Source organism: Triturus cristatus, chromosome 2_2 (assembly GCF_964204655.1).
Source record: "Triturus cristatus chromosome 2_2, aTriCri1.1, whole genome shotgun sequence".
Classification (NCBI taxonomy): Eukaryota; Metazoa; Chordata; class Amphibia; order Caudata; family Salamandridae; genus Triturus; species Triturus cristatus.
The window spans coordinates 669,934,328-669,949,972 of NC_140582.1; the positions used below are offsets into that span (position 1 = coordinate 669,934,328).

Sequence of the window (15,645 nt, forward strand, 5' to 3'; positions counted from 1 at the left end):
TTCTAGTAACAAGCTAATTAAAGAGATATTAGTGTCACGTAAGCAGTACGTCCTTTTTGTAAGTCCAGATTCTCTCTCCCTGCCCCCCAGAGAAAGAGCACCGTACTACATGGATAGACAAAATCCTCTACGAGAAGTGCACCCAATAAAAGGCGAAGACAATGAGTTTCACCGTGTATTTGTTTACACACCCATATCAAAAATGGAATTATTAGAAATGAAAAAAGTAGTACCTAGTCATGACAAAGACCCAGCGGGTTTCCACCGAGAAATTAAAGACATGTTACTGATGGGAGAGTACACCTTTCCTGATATTATGACAATATTAAAGGTGCTTTTGCCTGCTGGCATATATGAAAAACTGAAAGAAAAAGAGTGGGAAGTGGGAGACCAAAAGATAGACTGGACAGCATTAGCAGAGGAAGAAAGGGGCCGAGCCGCAGGTTCAGGGCTCGGGGATAAAGTTAAACTATTACCAGGTTTACTAGTACAGGTACTGCCACGTTTATTAACTACAAAAAAGGAAGATTGGGGTGCAATCACAGCCTGTAAACAAAAGCAAGATGAAGACACAAGCGATTATTATGCTCGATTTGAAAAATGTTTTGGTATAAATAGTGGTATAAAAGCAAGTAGTGACTCATATCCACATTTATTTGTGACAAAATTAGTGGAAAATGCATTGCCTCCAGTGAAGAATAGAATATTGAAATTCGAGAGTACCTGGCAAAGTAACACTCCGTCGCAAATGCTACAAATGTTACAGTATCATCACAATAGAATTAGGGATGAACAAGAACACGAGCATAGACGCATGAAGGATACAAAAATGAAAATGCTAGTTTCTCAGACAGTACCAGCAGATGGTCACAAAAAGGGTGTGACACATTCTGGTGATTCTGCAGTTCCTGTAAAAGGAACCTGCAATTACTGTAAACAACTGGGCCATCATGTACACGATTGTCCAGTCCTGAAACGTAATATAGCTACAGGCATTACAAAGGAGAGACCACGATTAGTTAGACAAGATCAGAATGAACAAGGAGCTATGCAGCATGGACAGTCCGTGCCAGTTCAGCAACAGTCTATGCCAGCCTCACAGCAACCCATACAGTTTGTGCCAGCTGCACCACCGTTGCCTACTACTGCCACACAAACCACAACACAACAAATGTATCAGACTGCACAGTATGAATACCCTGAGTATCAGCGTTACGCATGAACCAGCCTAGAGAGGGAAGTTGACTTACCCCTTATCGAGATTCCAGTAGATCAAGAAGGACCTTATGTCCATAGTGAATTATTAGGTCATGACAGAAAATTTTTACTCGATACAGGGGCAAGTCGAACAACCATAAAAAGTAGTGAAGTTCCAGGGGCACCCCTCTCAGGCTCTCAAAATGTTTCCCTTGGTTTTTCAGGAAAACCTATTGTTAATGAAGTATCAAAGCCTCTACCACTTACAATAGGTCCCTTGACACGAACTACAGATTTATTGCTTACTAAATCATGCCCAGAAAATTTGTTAGGAATTAAAACTCTGAAAGCACTAGGAGCCATAATATGTTGTTCTCCGGAAGGAGTAAGGTTGTTTTTGCGTGATTTTAAAGGTCACTATGTGTCTAGAGACATGGATCCCCGACTACAGATTTTACCAGTACATCTATGGGCACAAGGCCCTATGGATGTTGGCTGCATGAACATTACACCCTATCGAGTTACATTGAAAGCAGGAGTGGTATTACCACGAATGCGACAATACAAGTTACCGCATGATGCTGTAGTGGCTTTGTTGAAAATCATTGATGAACTAATTGCCCAGGGAGTTGTTGTAGAAACAGACTCCAATGTATGTAATTCACCGATAATTCCGATTCTTAAACGAACTGATCCTACTGCTCCCCCAGTGTACCGATTGGTTATTGATTTGCGTGAACTAAACAAGTGTATTGTACCACAATTCCCTGTGGTCCCTGATATATCATCATTGTTGACAGCAATTGATTCCGAAGCAACATTCTTTACTGTAATTGATCTCAAGAATGCCTTTTTCAGCGTCCCAATAGATCCGGAAAGCCAATACTTGTTCGGATTCAGTTTAAATGGGCGCAGCTTTAAATTCTCACGCGCTCCCCAAGGATTTACAGAAAGCCCCAGCATCTACAGCCAAGCACTGAAACGAGAACTTGACAGTATACACATGCCAGTCAATACTGCACTGCTTCAATACGTCGATGATCTGCTGATCACCGCACGAAGCGAACACGAATGTGAAAAAGCCTCATTGACAGTCTTACATTTTCTAGCAGACAAAGGACACAAGGTGTCCCCTTCTAAGCTGCAATTCTGTGTTCAGCGAGTTATTTATCTTGGTCACTCGCTGTCCAAGGAGGGAAGGCAGCTTACACCTGATCGCATTCAGTTAATTGCAAACATGCCAATACCGCAGACGCAAAAGGAAGTGCGGGCTTTTATAGGCCTCACTTCATACTGTAGACAGTGGATTCCCCAATATGCATTTCTAGCGAAGCCACTCATTCAGTTAACCACACAGGAGGCAGCCACATCGACTGTTCTCCCTTGGACTCAGGAACATACACAAGCTTTTGAAAGCCTAAAGGAAGCTTTATGTCAAGCACCTGTTTTAGCAACACCATGTTATAGCAAACCTTTTACACTCTTTGTTACAGAACGCGAAGGTACTGCCTTGTCAGTACTCACTCAGGATCAAGCAGGATCACGCAAGCCATGTGCTTATTTTTCCAGTACATTAGATCCCGTAGCTCAGGCTTTGCCTGCATGCCTGAAATCAGTGGCAGCGACAGCTTTAGCAATCAGACAAAGCGATGCCATAGTATTAGGACATCCATTGACAGTTCAAGTACCACATGCAGTAGAGGTTCTTGTGAACCGAACACAAACGCAACACTTGACCATAGCAAGACTTACCGGTTATGAACTGACATTGTTTCAACCACACATAGAGATCCGACGGTGTAATACATTGAATCCTGCTACACTATTACCTGTAATTGGAACAGACCCACTAGCTCATGATTGTGTTGAAATCATTGAAATAAAGACGAAACCTAGACAAGACTTGACAGACGTTCCATTGTTAGATCCAGACCTGACGTTGTATGTAGACGGATCATGCATGAGAACAAGTAAAGGAGATTTAGTGGCCGCGTATGCAGTCACCACAGACACTGAAGTTATTGAGACACATTGTATAGATACTTTGTCAGCCCAAGCAGCAGAACTTATTGCTCTAACACAAGCCTGTATTCAAGCCACGGACAAGAAAGTCAACATATATACTGATTCACGTTATGCATTTGGAGTCGTACATGACTTCGGAGTGCTTTGGCGGGAGAGGGGTTATTTAACTTCTCATGGAACACATATTCAACACGGGTCCCTCATTCATGCTCTGTTAGACGCGATTCATCTACCCACTGCTATATCGATTATGAAATGTAAAGCACACACGAAGGTTACTGATACCATTTCTCAAGGCAATGATTTAGCTGACAGAACAGCTAAACAGACTGCTCAGAATCGCACATTAGACATGACAAAGCCAATAGTTCAGACACCAACACAGTGTATGACAATTAAGGATCCCACACTTGACGTAATTGACATACAGACACATGCCACAGCAGAAGAAATAAAGAAATGGACTGAACTAGGAGGGATCCAGACAGATCAAGGATGGATGACGAAGGAGAAATCTGTATGGTTTCTCCCCGATTCCATGGTTCAAGCCATTATAGCTACAGTTCACAGTCCAGCACATTTAGGAGAGAAGGCTATGCTAGACAGCATTCAGCACATTTGGTTCAACAAACATTTACGAGCAGCAGCTAAACAAAAAGTTCGTACCTGTATGATATGTTGTCAGTTTAATCCAGGAAAGAGTGTTCCCGTAGAGCAGGGTGGATTTCAGCCTCCTGACCATCCTTTTGAAGTCCTCCAGATGGATTATATTCAGATGGAACGTTGTCGAGGATTCAAATATGTCCTCGTAGTTGTCTGCGCTCTCTCTCGTTGGACAGAGGCGTATCCCGTATCAGATTACACTGCCCCGACTACTGCCAAGCAGCTAGTTCGAGAATTCTTCCCACGGTACGGTTTACCACGTGTTGTATATTCAGATAACGGTCAGCCTTTCTCATCCGAATTAATGAAACATGTCTCACTCTTGTTGGGATATCAGTGGAAATTCCACTGTGTCCGACACCCCGAAGCAGCAGGTCTCGTAGAAAGACATAACCAGACACTGAAAATCAGACTGTCCAAAATATGTAGAGAGAAAGGTGTCGACTGGATAGTAGCATTACCAGTTGCACTCTTTTACATGAGAATGGTAGCACACTCTAGAACAGGGCTATCCCCGTATGAGGTGATCTTTGGTAGACCGCCGAATATGTGGGGGACGCCTATACCACGTAAAATAACTGATGTTGACTGTAATATGCTGACAGATTACCTGGCTTCCTTGATGTCTGCACTACAATCTTCTCGTTCACAGGTAGCTGCAGCCTTTCCCGACAACACTGAGGCGAAACCCCATGACGTGGTCCCCGGGGACTTTGTCCTGGTTCGGAATTTTGATAGGAAAAGCCAATTGGATCCTAGGTGGAAGTTGCCTAAGCAGGTCCTGCTGACGACCAGAACAGCTGTGAAGATCGAAGGACGGAAAGGATGGGTGCATTCCACCCATATAAAAAAATTTTTTGGACTACCTTCAGATATAGACACTGTGCCCTGCACTCCCTCACAGACTGATTCAAAACTTCCTTTTGTTGAACTGAATGACTCTCAGTGCTATAAACAGAAACTCAGGTCCAGATCTAAACTGTCGGACGATTTGATTGTTTAAGTCCTCTCCAAGGTGAAGCGGTTGAATCTGTCCCGACATGTATCCCTTAGGTCTGAATCATGTAGAGTCCAGAATCATAATGAAACGACATGCTTATTGTAAATTACTGCGTAACCACTGTATTGTGACATTATTAATTTTGTTTTTATTGAGTATTTTAGTAATTATTACGAGTATGATTTTGCACATATATCATCCTGTTTCTAAACGTGTTTTCAATATAACTGATGAACATTCTTTTAGTGACCTACCGCCACATGAATTATCCTATAGACTTGCGCTGCGCAATAACACATTCATTAGTATGTTACATCATTCCCATCAGACTAGTAATGCGACCAATTGTTGGGTGTGTGGCCGACTCCCTCCCTATCAGAATAACAAAGGAGTTCTGCCTTTCTTTCCACATCCATTCACACACAATGGCTCCTGTGGAGCATGGTTTAGTTTATTAAATTCCATAGACCCAGACACAGCAGTTTATCAACAACATTGGATATGGGGAAATCTGAATCTAGTTTTATTCAAAGTCTGTCACCCTAATAAGGAGGGTCACCTCAGTAGAACAGGAACTGATCTAGAAAATGAAGTGTATAAATTAGGTAATTTTACACCTAATCTTATGATTTTGAATGTCAAATCCGAAGTTGAACTAATTTTGCCCACTATGTCAGTATTTCCAGTTAAGGGTGAATTATGTGTGAGAAAAGTTGGTTCCATACATATGGGCCATAGCCAATGCGTTACTACAGTAGAATATAGTGATCAAGGTAAATCTTCATTTAGAGCTTCTCGCCATTCCTACTTCATATGTGGTCAGACTGCATATATGCGTCTGCCTCTAGATTGGGATGGTACCTGTTACATAGCATTCCTTTTGCCACCTGTTTTCCTAGCTCCCCCTGATTATTATCGAAATGTTCATTTAGTACACAATAGAGAGCGAAGAGATCTCCCAGTTGTCGATTATACTGAGACAGCATGGGACAAGTATGTAGATTTCAATAAAGGTATCTTTCCCTATATAGGTACTATATCAAATAGTAAGCTGATACGCAGACTCACCAAGACTCTTGAAGCTGTAGTAAACGAGACTATAGCCGCCCTAGGCAATCTGACAGAGGAACAATCAGTGATGAGAATTGTTGTTCTCCAGAATCGTCTTGTCCTTGACGTCATCCTGGCCGATAGGGGCGGAGCTTGTAGGGTCATCGGATCCAGCTGCTGTATATTCATACCAGAAAATTCGCCATCTGTATATAAAGCTATAACACGCCTTCATAAGATTGTAAGCCAGATACACGAGAATCCAGGCACTTGGACGTGGTCCGGGTGGTTTTGGAGTGTGATATCAGCCTGGGGATGGAGAGTTCTATCCTTCCTAGGTATTGGCCTTCTTATGCTCTTCAGTTGTTGTCTATGCCTGCAATGTGGACCAGCGATTTGTGGTCTGTGTGCCACATCGTGTATTCCACATCAAGGTTTTCGCTCAAGATCCCGGAAGAAGAAAGAAGAAGAAATGATGCTCCATGAGCAAATCAATGGAATGATGAAGATTAATGTTTCTTGATGGGCAAGTAAGGGGACAAGGAGGGAATGTGGAAAAGTGGATTTCCCTGGTCAGTTATGTCCCCTATCTTGGACCCCAACGGTTCTATATGCATGTTACAAGTACATGTATGTTCCCTCCAGTTCCAGTTTCTAAGACGCAAACATATGTGTGTCTACTGTCAACATGTTCTCTGTCAGATCCGCCATCAATGGGCCGGATAGTTAATTCCTAAGTATGAAAGGCCACCGACTTTATATGGCTAAGTTACTCCATTTTTACAGTTCAGGCGAGTAGGCCCGATTCTGTCCTCAAAGCCTTTCCCTGCTCTCTGTCTCTGACAGCTTCAGCTTGAGCTCGCATCTGTATCCATGAACTTTGTCCTACTCCCTGTGCAGCTAACGGTGCCTGCCTCGGCCAGTTTTCGCCTGTCTGCCAAGAAGTTGTATTTCACCTTCGAATTATCTATTTTGCTCTTCAGCCGATGCATTCCTGTCCAGTGATTTAGGTAAACATTTCCTTTAGCTCACAAGCAAAGGACTCAGTCTTTCCGTCCTCCTGCAAGTGATTCATAGCCCTGTTGCCATGGAAAGTTTTCTGCCCCTCGCATCTCATATAGACACTTAGACGCTTGTACACGCACACAGTCAGTATAGAATAGATTCTGTCCGAGAGTCCTTCCTTGTGGATAACATAGTTCTTTAAACATAGGATGTTAGATATGATTTGGGATTAGGATGACTTGACCCCAGACTTCTCGTCTCCACATGTAGAGCTAAATGTCAAGTCCCCTTCACCCCCTAGTTGCACGTCAATTACACGTCATGCTGCCGCGCGCGCATCTATGCCAAGTATTATCTTATAGATCCACCTATGTCTGATAATTCTAACCAATCATGTTTCTTTTATTCCTTATTACGCCTAGTTTCGATTATGTCACTGTCACGTCATTTTTCTTATCAAATGTTACGCCTTCTACATTCGTTTCATTGTAATGTACTTATTATAAAAATACATGTCTGTTAATAAATTATTGTACTTCACTTCCTGAACCTTCGTGGTGACGGAACCTGAGGGCCGCGACTCGAGTCGGCCATTTTGAATGGAATAAAGCCCATTAGAAACCTCTTATACCACGGATTCTGCCTCTTGTTATTTTGAGCTATTTACTTTAATTTAAGATTCCGCATGAAATTCAGTCCGGTAATATTTATTTTATTTACCACATACTCCATAAAGTCACCTCCCCCAAACATTTCTGGCTTGTCTAGCTCAGTCTGCTGTGCACTTTCCAACCAAAGCATTTCCTCCAAGATTTTTCTACAATCTGCACAGTGGATAAAAATCAGTCAGAAGATAGTTTGATCCTTATAGGCCTCAGACCTATCGTTTGGGAGGCAACAAACAAGTACCACTCTTTTCAGGGCCTTCCAGTAGCACAACCTGAAATGAGCCTTGTTCAGACTTTCTTGAGAAAGTAAATATAGCAAACATGCCAGAACAGCAATTCTTTTATTTTAAACTCAACCAAAATATGCACCTTGGCTAATACTCTGCCAATGTACGCTCATCAGGAACTTGTCCAAATGTCCTTTTACTTTTTAGTGAAATTTTGGTTTTGCTTTCTATGTATCAAAAAGGCAAGCGGAGTCATTAAAAAAAATATAGAACACTGCTTACCGTCTGTTTGTCAAGATAACATATATGGTCTGCAACAACATCTCTGCTGCTCCCGGCTTACAGTGAATTGTCCCATCAATCAATTCTCTGCTGATATTCACGTTTCGTTTCGAGAAAAACTTTGCAAAAGAAAACAGTGTCGAAGAGTAATAATGATTATTTTAAACATCAAAAGAAGGTAACACTACTACAAATGCATATCTGCTGCCATTTAACACAATCGATAAAGAAACGCGTGAACATATCAATTTAATGATTGTATAAATATCTATTCGTTGTAGAAAACAGACAGCGCAAGTTTAAAAATGTAAAAGTTCATAGAGAGCTCCACATCCAATCACGTGCCCAGGTTTTTAACCACTTTACATGGTGTTGGCACTCGGCCAAGTTCAGTAGGCCGTCACTGAAGGTCCCAAAGCTGGGGTTGATTACCAACCACCAGCACCTCAGTCTGTCACATATTCCTTCGAAATGACACAAGACATGGCAGCATACACGTTGGAATGCTGGATATTTTCCAAGCTAATTATACTGATCTTACATACCACCAATAAACTGGATACAGACGACTCACTATACATTTACCTTATTTACTGGTTACTTAAAGCACATATTTCTAACTAATAATATGGACCCAGGAATGAGTAGTCCTAAACCAGCTCTTTTCATATTAGTTACCCAGGAGCAGTTTTTAGGCCAGGGACTTGGCAGCAAAGCTGTCAAACACACCTACTGCTTACAAGATGTATACAGCGGCTTTGGATTTGCAAGTTCAACAACAGGCTTTCTTCGTTCGACCTGCTTCTTTCAGACACTGACTTGAAACTATCAATCACATCTTGTCTCAGCCCATTGGACTTTTCAGCTACACCTACTACTATTGGCTGTTTGGGTGCACCCTTCAACCTTCATTACAGGGTGTGCATTGAACAGCACAAGGGACCGCTTCTCTATTAAGATTTTTATTAATTTTTAGCAATATTCATGAAGATTCATCAAAAACTTTGCAGCTCTGCCCGATTAAAATAATTTTCCGCTTTCGGATATACATGTGGAAATTATTACTCTTGATATATTCATTTCGCACATGTCAACATTTATAGCTTTGGATCTGGAGTTAGCTAAGACCTTTTGATTTTAGTCAAATTATATCTATATAAAAATTAATTATAGAGGCTTTCAGTCAGCCCTCATCATCCATTGGTCTATTGTTGTGCCATTCACCTTGTACTTATGTCCACCACAGTATACTGCATGTGGTAATAGGGTAGGCCCACTTTAGCCATTGGCTAACTTCCCAGTGAGTTACTGCATTTTTAGGCCTCGTCTGTGACAGCGCATGTGCTGCATGCGATCTCACTTGTGAGAGATAATGTAAACAAGGGGTTAGGAGCCCACACGTTGCTTACATCTGTTGGTTTCATTGTCACTCTTCCAAATTGGGCAGCACATGCCCACTTCACCTCGTCATCTTTCCTCAGGAGTATGGACCAATTAAAGACTGCCTCATTTTGATTAGGATATTCCTGCTGCTAGCGCAGTGACTGTAGTAGTATTTTTCTTTTTCCCGTTGTGTTGCTTATTCCCTTTCACCCAACTCTCCCTTGTCTGTTACCTCTTCCCTAGCACCCCACTGGACCATCCCCTTGTCCGTGTTGCCCTTCACCCAACCATCATTCCCAAAAAAAATCAAGCATTTGCAATGCAATAGGTCTCGCATTTATAAGAGTTTGAGCTATTGGCATTGTAAAATTACAATGCCTTTTATTTATGTTTTGGTTTTAAAACAAATAAAAGGCAGTGTCATTTACAATGTCAGTAGCATAAACTCACATAAAAGCAGTGTGTGGAGTGCAGCAGTGTGCGGCGTGCAGCAGTGTGCGGCGTGCAGCAGTGTGAGGCGTGCAGCAGTGTGTGGCGTGCAGCAGTGTGCGGCGTGCAGCAGTGTTTCGTGTAGCAGTGTGAGGCATGCAGCACTGTGACGTGCAGCGGCGTGCAGCAGTGTGCGGCGTGCAGCTGTGTGCTGCGTGCAGCAGTGTGCGGCGTGCAGCAGTGTTTCGTGTAGCAGTGTGAGGCATGCAGCACTGTGGTGTGCAGCGGCGTGCAGCAGTGTGCGGCGTGCAGCAGTGTGCTGCGTGCAGCAGTGTCGAGCAGCATGCAGCAGTGAGTAATACAGCAGTGTGCAGCAGTGTGTGGCGTGCAGCAGTGTGCCGGTTGCATCAGTGTGTGCCGTGCAGCAGTGTGTGGCGTGCAGCAATGTTTCGTGTAGCAATGTGTGGCGTGCAGCTGTGTGTGGCGTGCAGCAGTGTGCGGCGTGCAGCATGCAGCAGTGTGTGGCAGTGTGTGGAGTGCAGCAGTGTGAGGCGTGCAGCAGTGTGTGGCGTGCAGCGGCATGCAGCAGTGTGAGGCATGCAGCAGTGTCAGGCGTGCAGCAGTGTGAGGCGTGCAGCAGTGTGAGGCGTGCAGCAGTGTGAGGCGTGCAGCAGAGACACGTGGAGGGTGAGGAGAGACACGTGGAGGGTGAGGAGAGACATGTGGAGGGTGAGGAGAGACACGTGTGGAGGGTGAGGAGAGACACATGTGGAGCGTGAGGAGGAGACACATGTGGAGGGTGAGGAGGAGACACATGTGGAGGGTGAGGAGACACGTGTGAAGGGTGAGGAGAGACACGTGTGGAGGGTGAGGAGATACACATGTGGAGGGTGAGGAGAGACACATGGGGAGGGTGAGGAGAGACACATGTGGAGGGTGAGGAGAGACACGTGTGGAGGGTGAGGAGATACACGTGTGGAGGGTGAGGAGATACACGTGTGGAGGGTGAGGAGAGACACGTGGAGGGTGAGGAGAGACACGTGGAGGGTGAGGAGAGACATGTGGAGGGTGAGGAGAGACATGGAGGGTGAGGAGAGACACGTGGAGGGTGAGGAGAGACACGTGGAGGGTGAGGAGAGACACGGAGGGTGAGGAGAGACACATGTGGAGGGTGAGGTGGAGGGTGAGGAGAGAGACGTGTGGAGGGTGAGGAGAGATGTGTGGAGGGTGAGGAGAGACGTGTGGAGGGTGAGGAGAGACACGTGGAGGGTGAGAAGAGACACATGTGGAGGGTGAGCAGAGACACGTGTGGAGGGTGAGCAGAGACACGTGTGGAGGGTGAGCAGAGACACGTGTGGAGGGTGAGGAGAGACACGTGTGGAGGGTGAGGAGAGACACGTGTGGAGGGTGAGAAGAGACGTGTGGAGGGTGAGGAGAGACGTGTGGAGGGTGAGGAGAGACGTGTGGAGGGTGAGGAGAGACGTGTGGAGGGTGAGGAGAGACACGTGGAGGGTGAGGAGAGACGTGGAGGGTGAGGAGAGACACGTGGAGGGTGAGAGGGTGAGTTGGAGGGTGAGGAGAGACACATGGAGGGTGAGGTGGAGGGTGAGGAGAAACAGAGTTGGAGGGTGAAGAGAGACGGAGGTGGAGGGTGAGGAGAGATGGAGGTGGAGGGTGAGGAGAGACCGAGGTGGAGGGTGAGGAGAGACCGAGGTGGAGTGTGAGGAGAGACGGAGGTGGAGGGTGAGGAGAGACCGAGGTGGAGGGTGAGGAGAGACAGAGGTGGAGGGTGAGGAGAGACCGAGGTGGAGAGTGAGGAGAGACCGAGGTGGAGGGTGAGGAGAGACCGAGGTGGAGGGTAAGGAGAGACCGAGGTGGAGGGTAAGGAGAGACCGAGGTGGAGGGTAAGGAGAGACCAAGTTGGAAGGGAATGAGAAGTGGAGGAGAGAGAGAGGTGGAGGGTGAGGAGAGACAGTGGAGGAGTGGGGGGAGGGGAGGATATCACTTTTACTTCCTCTCCTAGTGTAAGGTAACGTCCCCACCCCACAGGCCCTGCCGGGGCCGAGAGCAGATCACTGTTCGCATCAGCCGTCACCCGAGACCGCTCCGTACTTGTTGGTAAATAGAGGTTCACTATCTGTTGATAATGGGATTCACTTGGGGGGCTGACTTACCTTCTCCACCCCCAGGGCCAACACTGAGAAGGCATCAGAGACCTGGTGCTGCCTATGCTGCAGTACTGCGAGAGAGAGGGATGGGGGGGCGGGCAGAGGAAGAGGAGTGGGGTTAGAGAAGGGACAGGTGGGGAGAGAAAGAGGAGAGAAGGGACAGAGACAGAAAAGGAGCAAAAAAAGAATTAAAGAGAGAAAAGAGGAGAGTTGGGGAAAATGAAAACATTACGAGAGAACATGTAGCAAAGAGGTGGAGAGAGAAGATGGGAGAGAGTAAGGACGCAGCCAAGAGATAGGGCAGAGACAAAAAGAATCGAAACAATACAAAAGTATTTTCCAAACTCGTAAATAACCACGGGCCAAACAACTGATCTGCAATGAAGCATCCGAATCCGGTATATCATGACGTTAACCATGCAATAAAAAATAAATTAAAAAAAAATTTAAAAACACCCAAAAACACGTATACACCATGTTGACCCTTTTCCATGCAACATATTCTAAAACGCCATTCTCATTTATACATTCACAGCAAACCTGTTCACAAGAGTGACAGAAAATGTGGTATTAGTGTTACATTTTTGTTTACATCCATACCCGCTCACTTATGCAATTAAAGGATTCATGACCACACGGTTAAACAAAACGTACTGACACACACTCCCGATCTGTGAAACGTTCACCCCACTTTCTCGAAATTGAAACCAGTGCATTTGTCCGACGAACTTCCTGTCGCTTATCTGAATGCACCAGTGGCAGAAGATAGTCACCATCTTGCAACAACACAATTAAAGGGAGGCATGTCTGTCTCTCCCCACCGCCACATGTCTCTGAGTCTTACTGTCTCATGCGAGATCTCCCTCTAGGAGACAGCTGACACCGACTCTTCCCCTGAGACAGTATGGGAGATGCGTGTGTGTGCATAGTGTGTGTGTCTATATGTATATATCTATGTGTGTATGCATGTGTGTGTGTTTGTATGTGTATATGTTTGTGTATGCATGTGTGTGTTGGTGTGCAAGTATGGGTGTGTCATTGTGTTCATTTGTCTACGTGAATGTGTACACCTATGTTTGTGTGTATACCTATGTCTGTGTATGCATGCTTGTGTGTATGTATATGTGTTTGAGTATGTTGGTGTGCGTGCTTGTTTATATGTGCATGTGGGGTTGGTGTGTTGGTGTGCATGTATATGCATATGTTTATGCATGTCTGTGTGTGTTTGTATATGTTCATATGTGTGTGTAAATGCATGTGTGTGTTTGTATGTGTGCATAGTTGTGTATGCATGTGATCAGAGGGAAGAGTGCACTTGAGGGCAAAGAGGAAGACATACAGGGAAGAGTATGTGAGGGCAGAGAGAAATAATACAGAGGTAAAAGCACGTGAGGGCAGAGAGAAAAATACAGAGGGAAGAGTCCATGTGAGGGAGGAGAGAAAAATAGAGAGGGAAGAGCTCATGTGAGAGCAAAGCGAAAAATACAGAGGGTAGGGCGCATGTTAGACTGGAGATAAAAACATAGAGGGAAGAGAGCATGTGAGAGCAGAGAGAAAAATATAGAGAGAAGAACACATGCGAGGACAGAGAACAAAATACAGAGCGAAGAGCACATGTGAGAGCCTGGAGAAAAAATGCAGAGGGAAGAGTACATGTGAGGGAAGAGAGACAAATACAGAGGGAATAGCATGTGTGAGGAAAGAGAGAAAAATGGAGAGGGAAAAGCACATGTGAGGGCAGAGTGAAAATACAGAGGGAATAGCACATGTGAGACCAGAGAGAAAAACATAGAGGGAAGAGCATATGTGAGGACAAAGAGAACAAGTAGGCTATGCCAAGCGGAAGTGATCGCGTTTGCGATCAAACATCAAAGCGGCGAAAGTGAAAGTAATCGAGCAGAGCATCAAAGGGCTGGGTGAGAAGGGAGGGGGGAATGCAAGGTTCAAAGCGGCTAAAGTGAAAGTAATCGAGCAGAGCATCAAAGGGCTGGGTGAGAAGGGAGGGGGGAATGCAAGGAGCAGAGGAGCAGCTGTGCACGTGCACGCCATCGTGCACTCAAGCCCTAGGCCAGCAAAACCATGTGGGTAGCACTTTTGAAAGCCCACTTACAAAATGTCTCGAAGAGACAGCTTTCGCTGTCTCAGCGAGACCTAACAAGCATTTGCAATGCAATAGGTCTCGTATACACACGAGACCTAGTGCATTGCTAATGGTAGGCATCACAGAAAATGGTAGGGAGGGTGGGCGGGGGGAGAAGGCACGGACAACGGGAGGGAGGGAAAGCGGGGGGAGAAGGCACGGACAACGGGAGGGAGGGTGGGCGGGGAGAGAAGGCACAGACAATGGGAGGGAGGGGGGAGAAGGCACGGACAACGGAAGGGCAGGCGGGGGAGCGAGATGGCATGGACAATGGGAGGGTGGGCGGGGAGAAGGCAAGGACAACAAGAGGGCAGGGGGAGGGGGAGAAGGCACAGACAACAGGAGGGAGGGCAGCGGGGAGGAAAAGAAGGCACGACAACGGGAGAAATGGGAGGGGAGTAAAGAAGGCACCAAAGCATGTCGTGCCTGCAGTAGGAGAACACATTAACTACATATACATTATGACACATTTGCAACATATATATGTGTAGTGAGATAAGGATAAGTAGGCAGTCCAAACTTTGCGGGGATGATTGTGTAAAAAGGGGCACTTTCTTACAGGAATACTGACTTGATCCTATTTCTAACACTGAAATTCAGAATAGAACTCTATATGCTGTTAAGGTGCCATAATTTCTACAGAAGATCAATCTACTTCATAAAGGCAACCAGAAATTGGTTGACATATAAACCAAGCCAACATATTTAGAGATTCAATCTTCATGACTTAACAGTTTAACTGTACTAAATACCTTAGTCTAAACTCTGAGTAACAACAACAATAGATAATCAAGGTCTTCCAAAGACAAGAAAAAAAGATTGGGAAGGGCGGAGTGGTGACCTCAATACACGTAAAAAAATGTTCTTCTGCTTCACCAAGTAATTAATGCAGGATGTAACTCTTTCAATCTATTCCCAGCGTAGTGCCCATGACGTGAGGGAATAATTCCAGTGTCCCAACCCTGGCTTCAGCCTTAGCCCAGTATTCCTTTTTAAGTATATGCACAGACACCAATGTAGCAAACATCCAAATTTCAGAAATCGAGATGGTTAAAAATTGGGTTTCTGGTTGTAGGTATCTTTTGCATGGTGACCCCCAGATTTTTGCCTTGACTATTTGCTAGCTGTAGAATTCTTTGCAATTTACCCCTGCTGACCAGTGGTAAAGTGCCAGTGCTACCTCTTTCAATATGATAAAATTGGCACCCCCCTCATTGGCATATTTAACTTAGCTAGAAATCCCTAATGTATGGTACAATGTGTACCCAGGGCTTCTAAGTTAAATATTACTAGTGGACTGCAGCACCAAATGTGCCATCCATACTTGTCGCAGTGCAACCATGACTGCAGGCCAACAATTTGTAGCCTGGCTATAGCAGTTATAAATTGCAAATACGACCTGTCAAAA

General features: G+C 45.1%; 1 protein-coding gene across 1 annotated transcript in view; it reads right to left on the reverse strand.

The window, feature by feature from the left end:
• The window catches only part of SPATA4 (spermatogenesis associated 4), a 226,303-nt gene that overhangs the window by 143,532 nt on the left and 67,126 nt on the right, over positions 1-15,645 (reverse strand). The window contains exon 3 of the mRNA XM_085641866.1: positions 8,118-8,236. Coding sequence (XP_085497992.1) covers positions 8,118-8,236 — 119 coding nt within the window. The remainder of the gene's footprint in view (positions 1-8,117; positions 8,237-15,645) is intronic.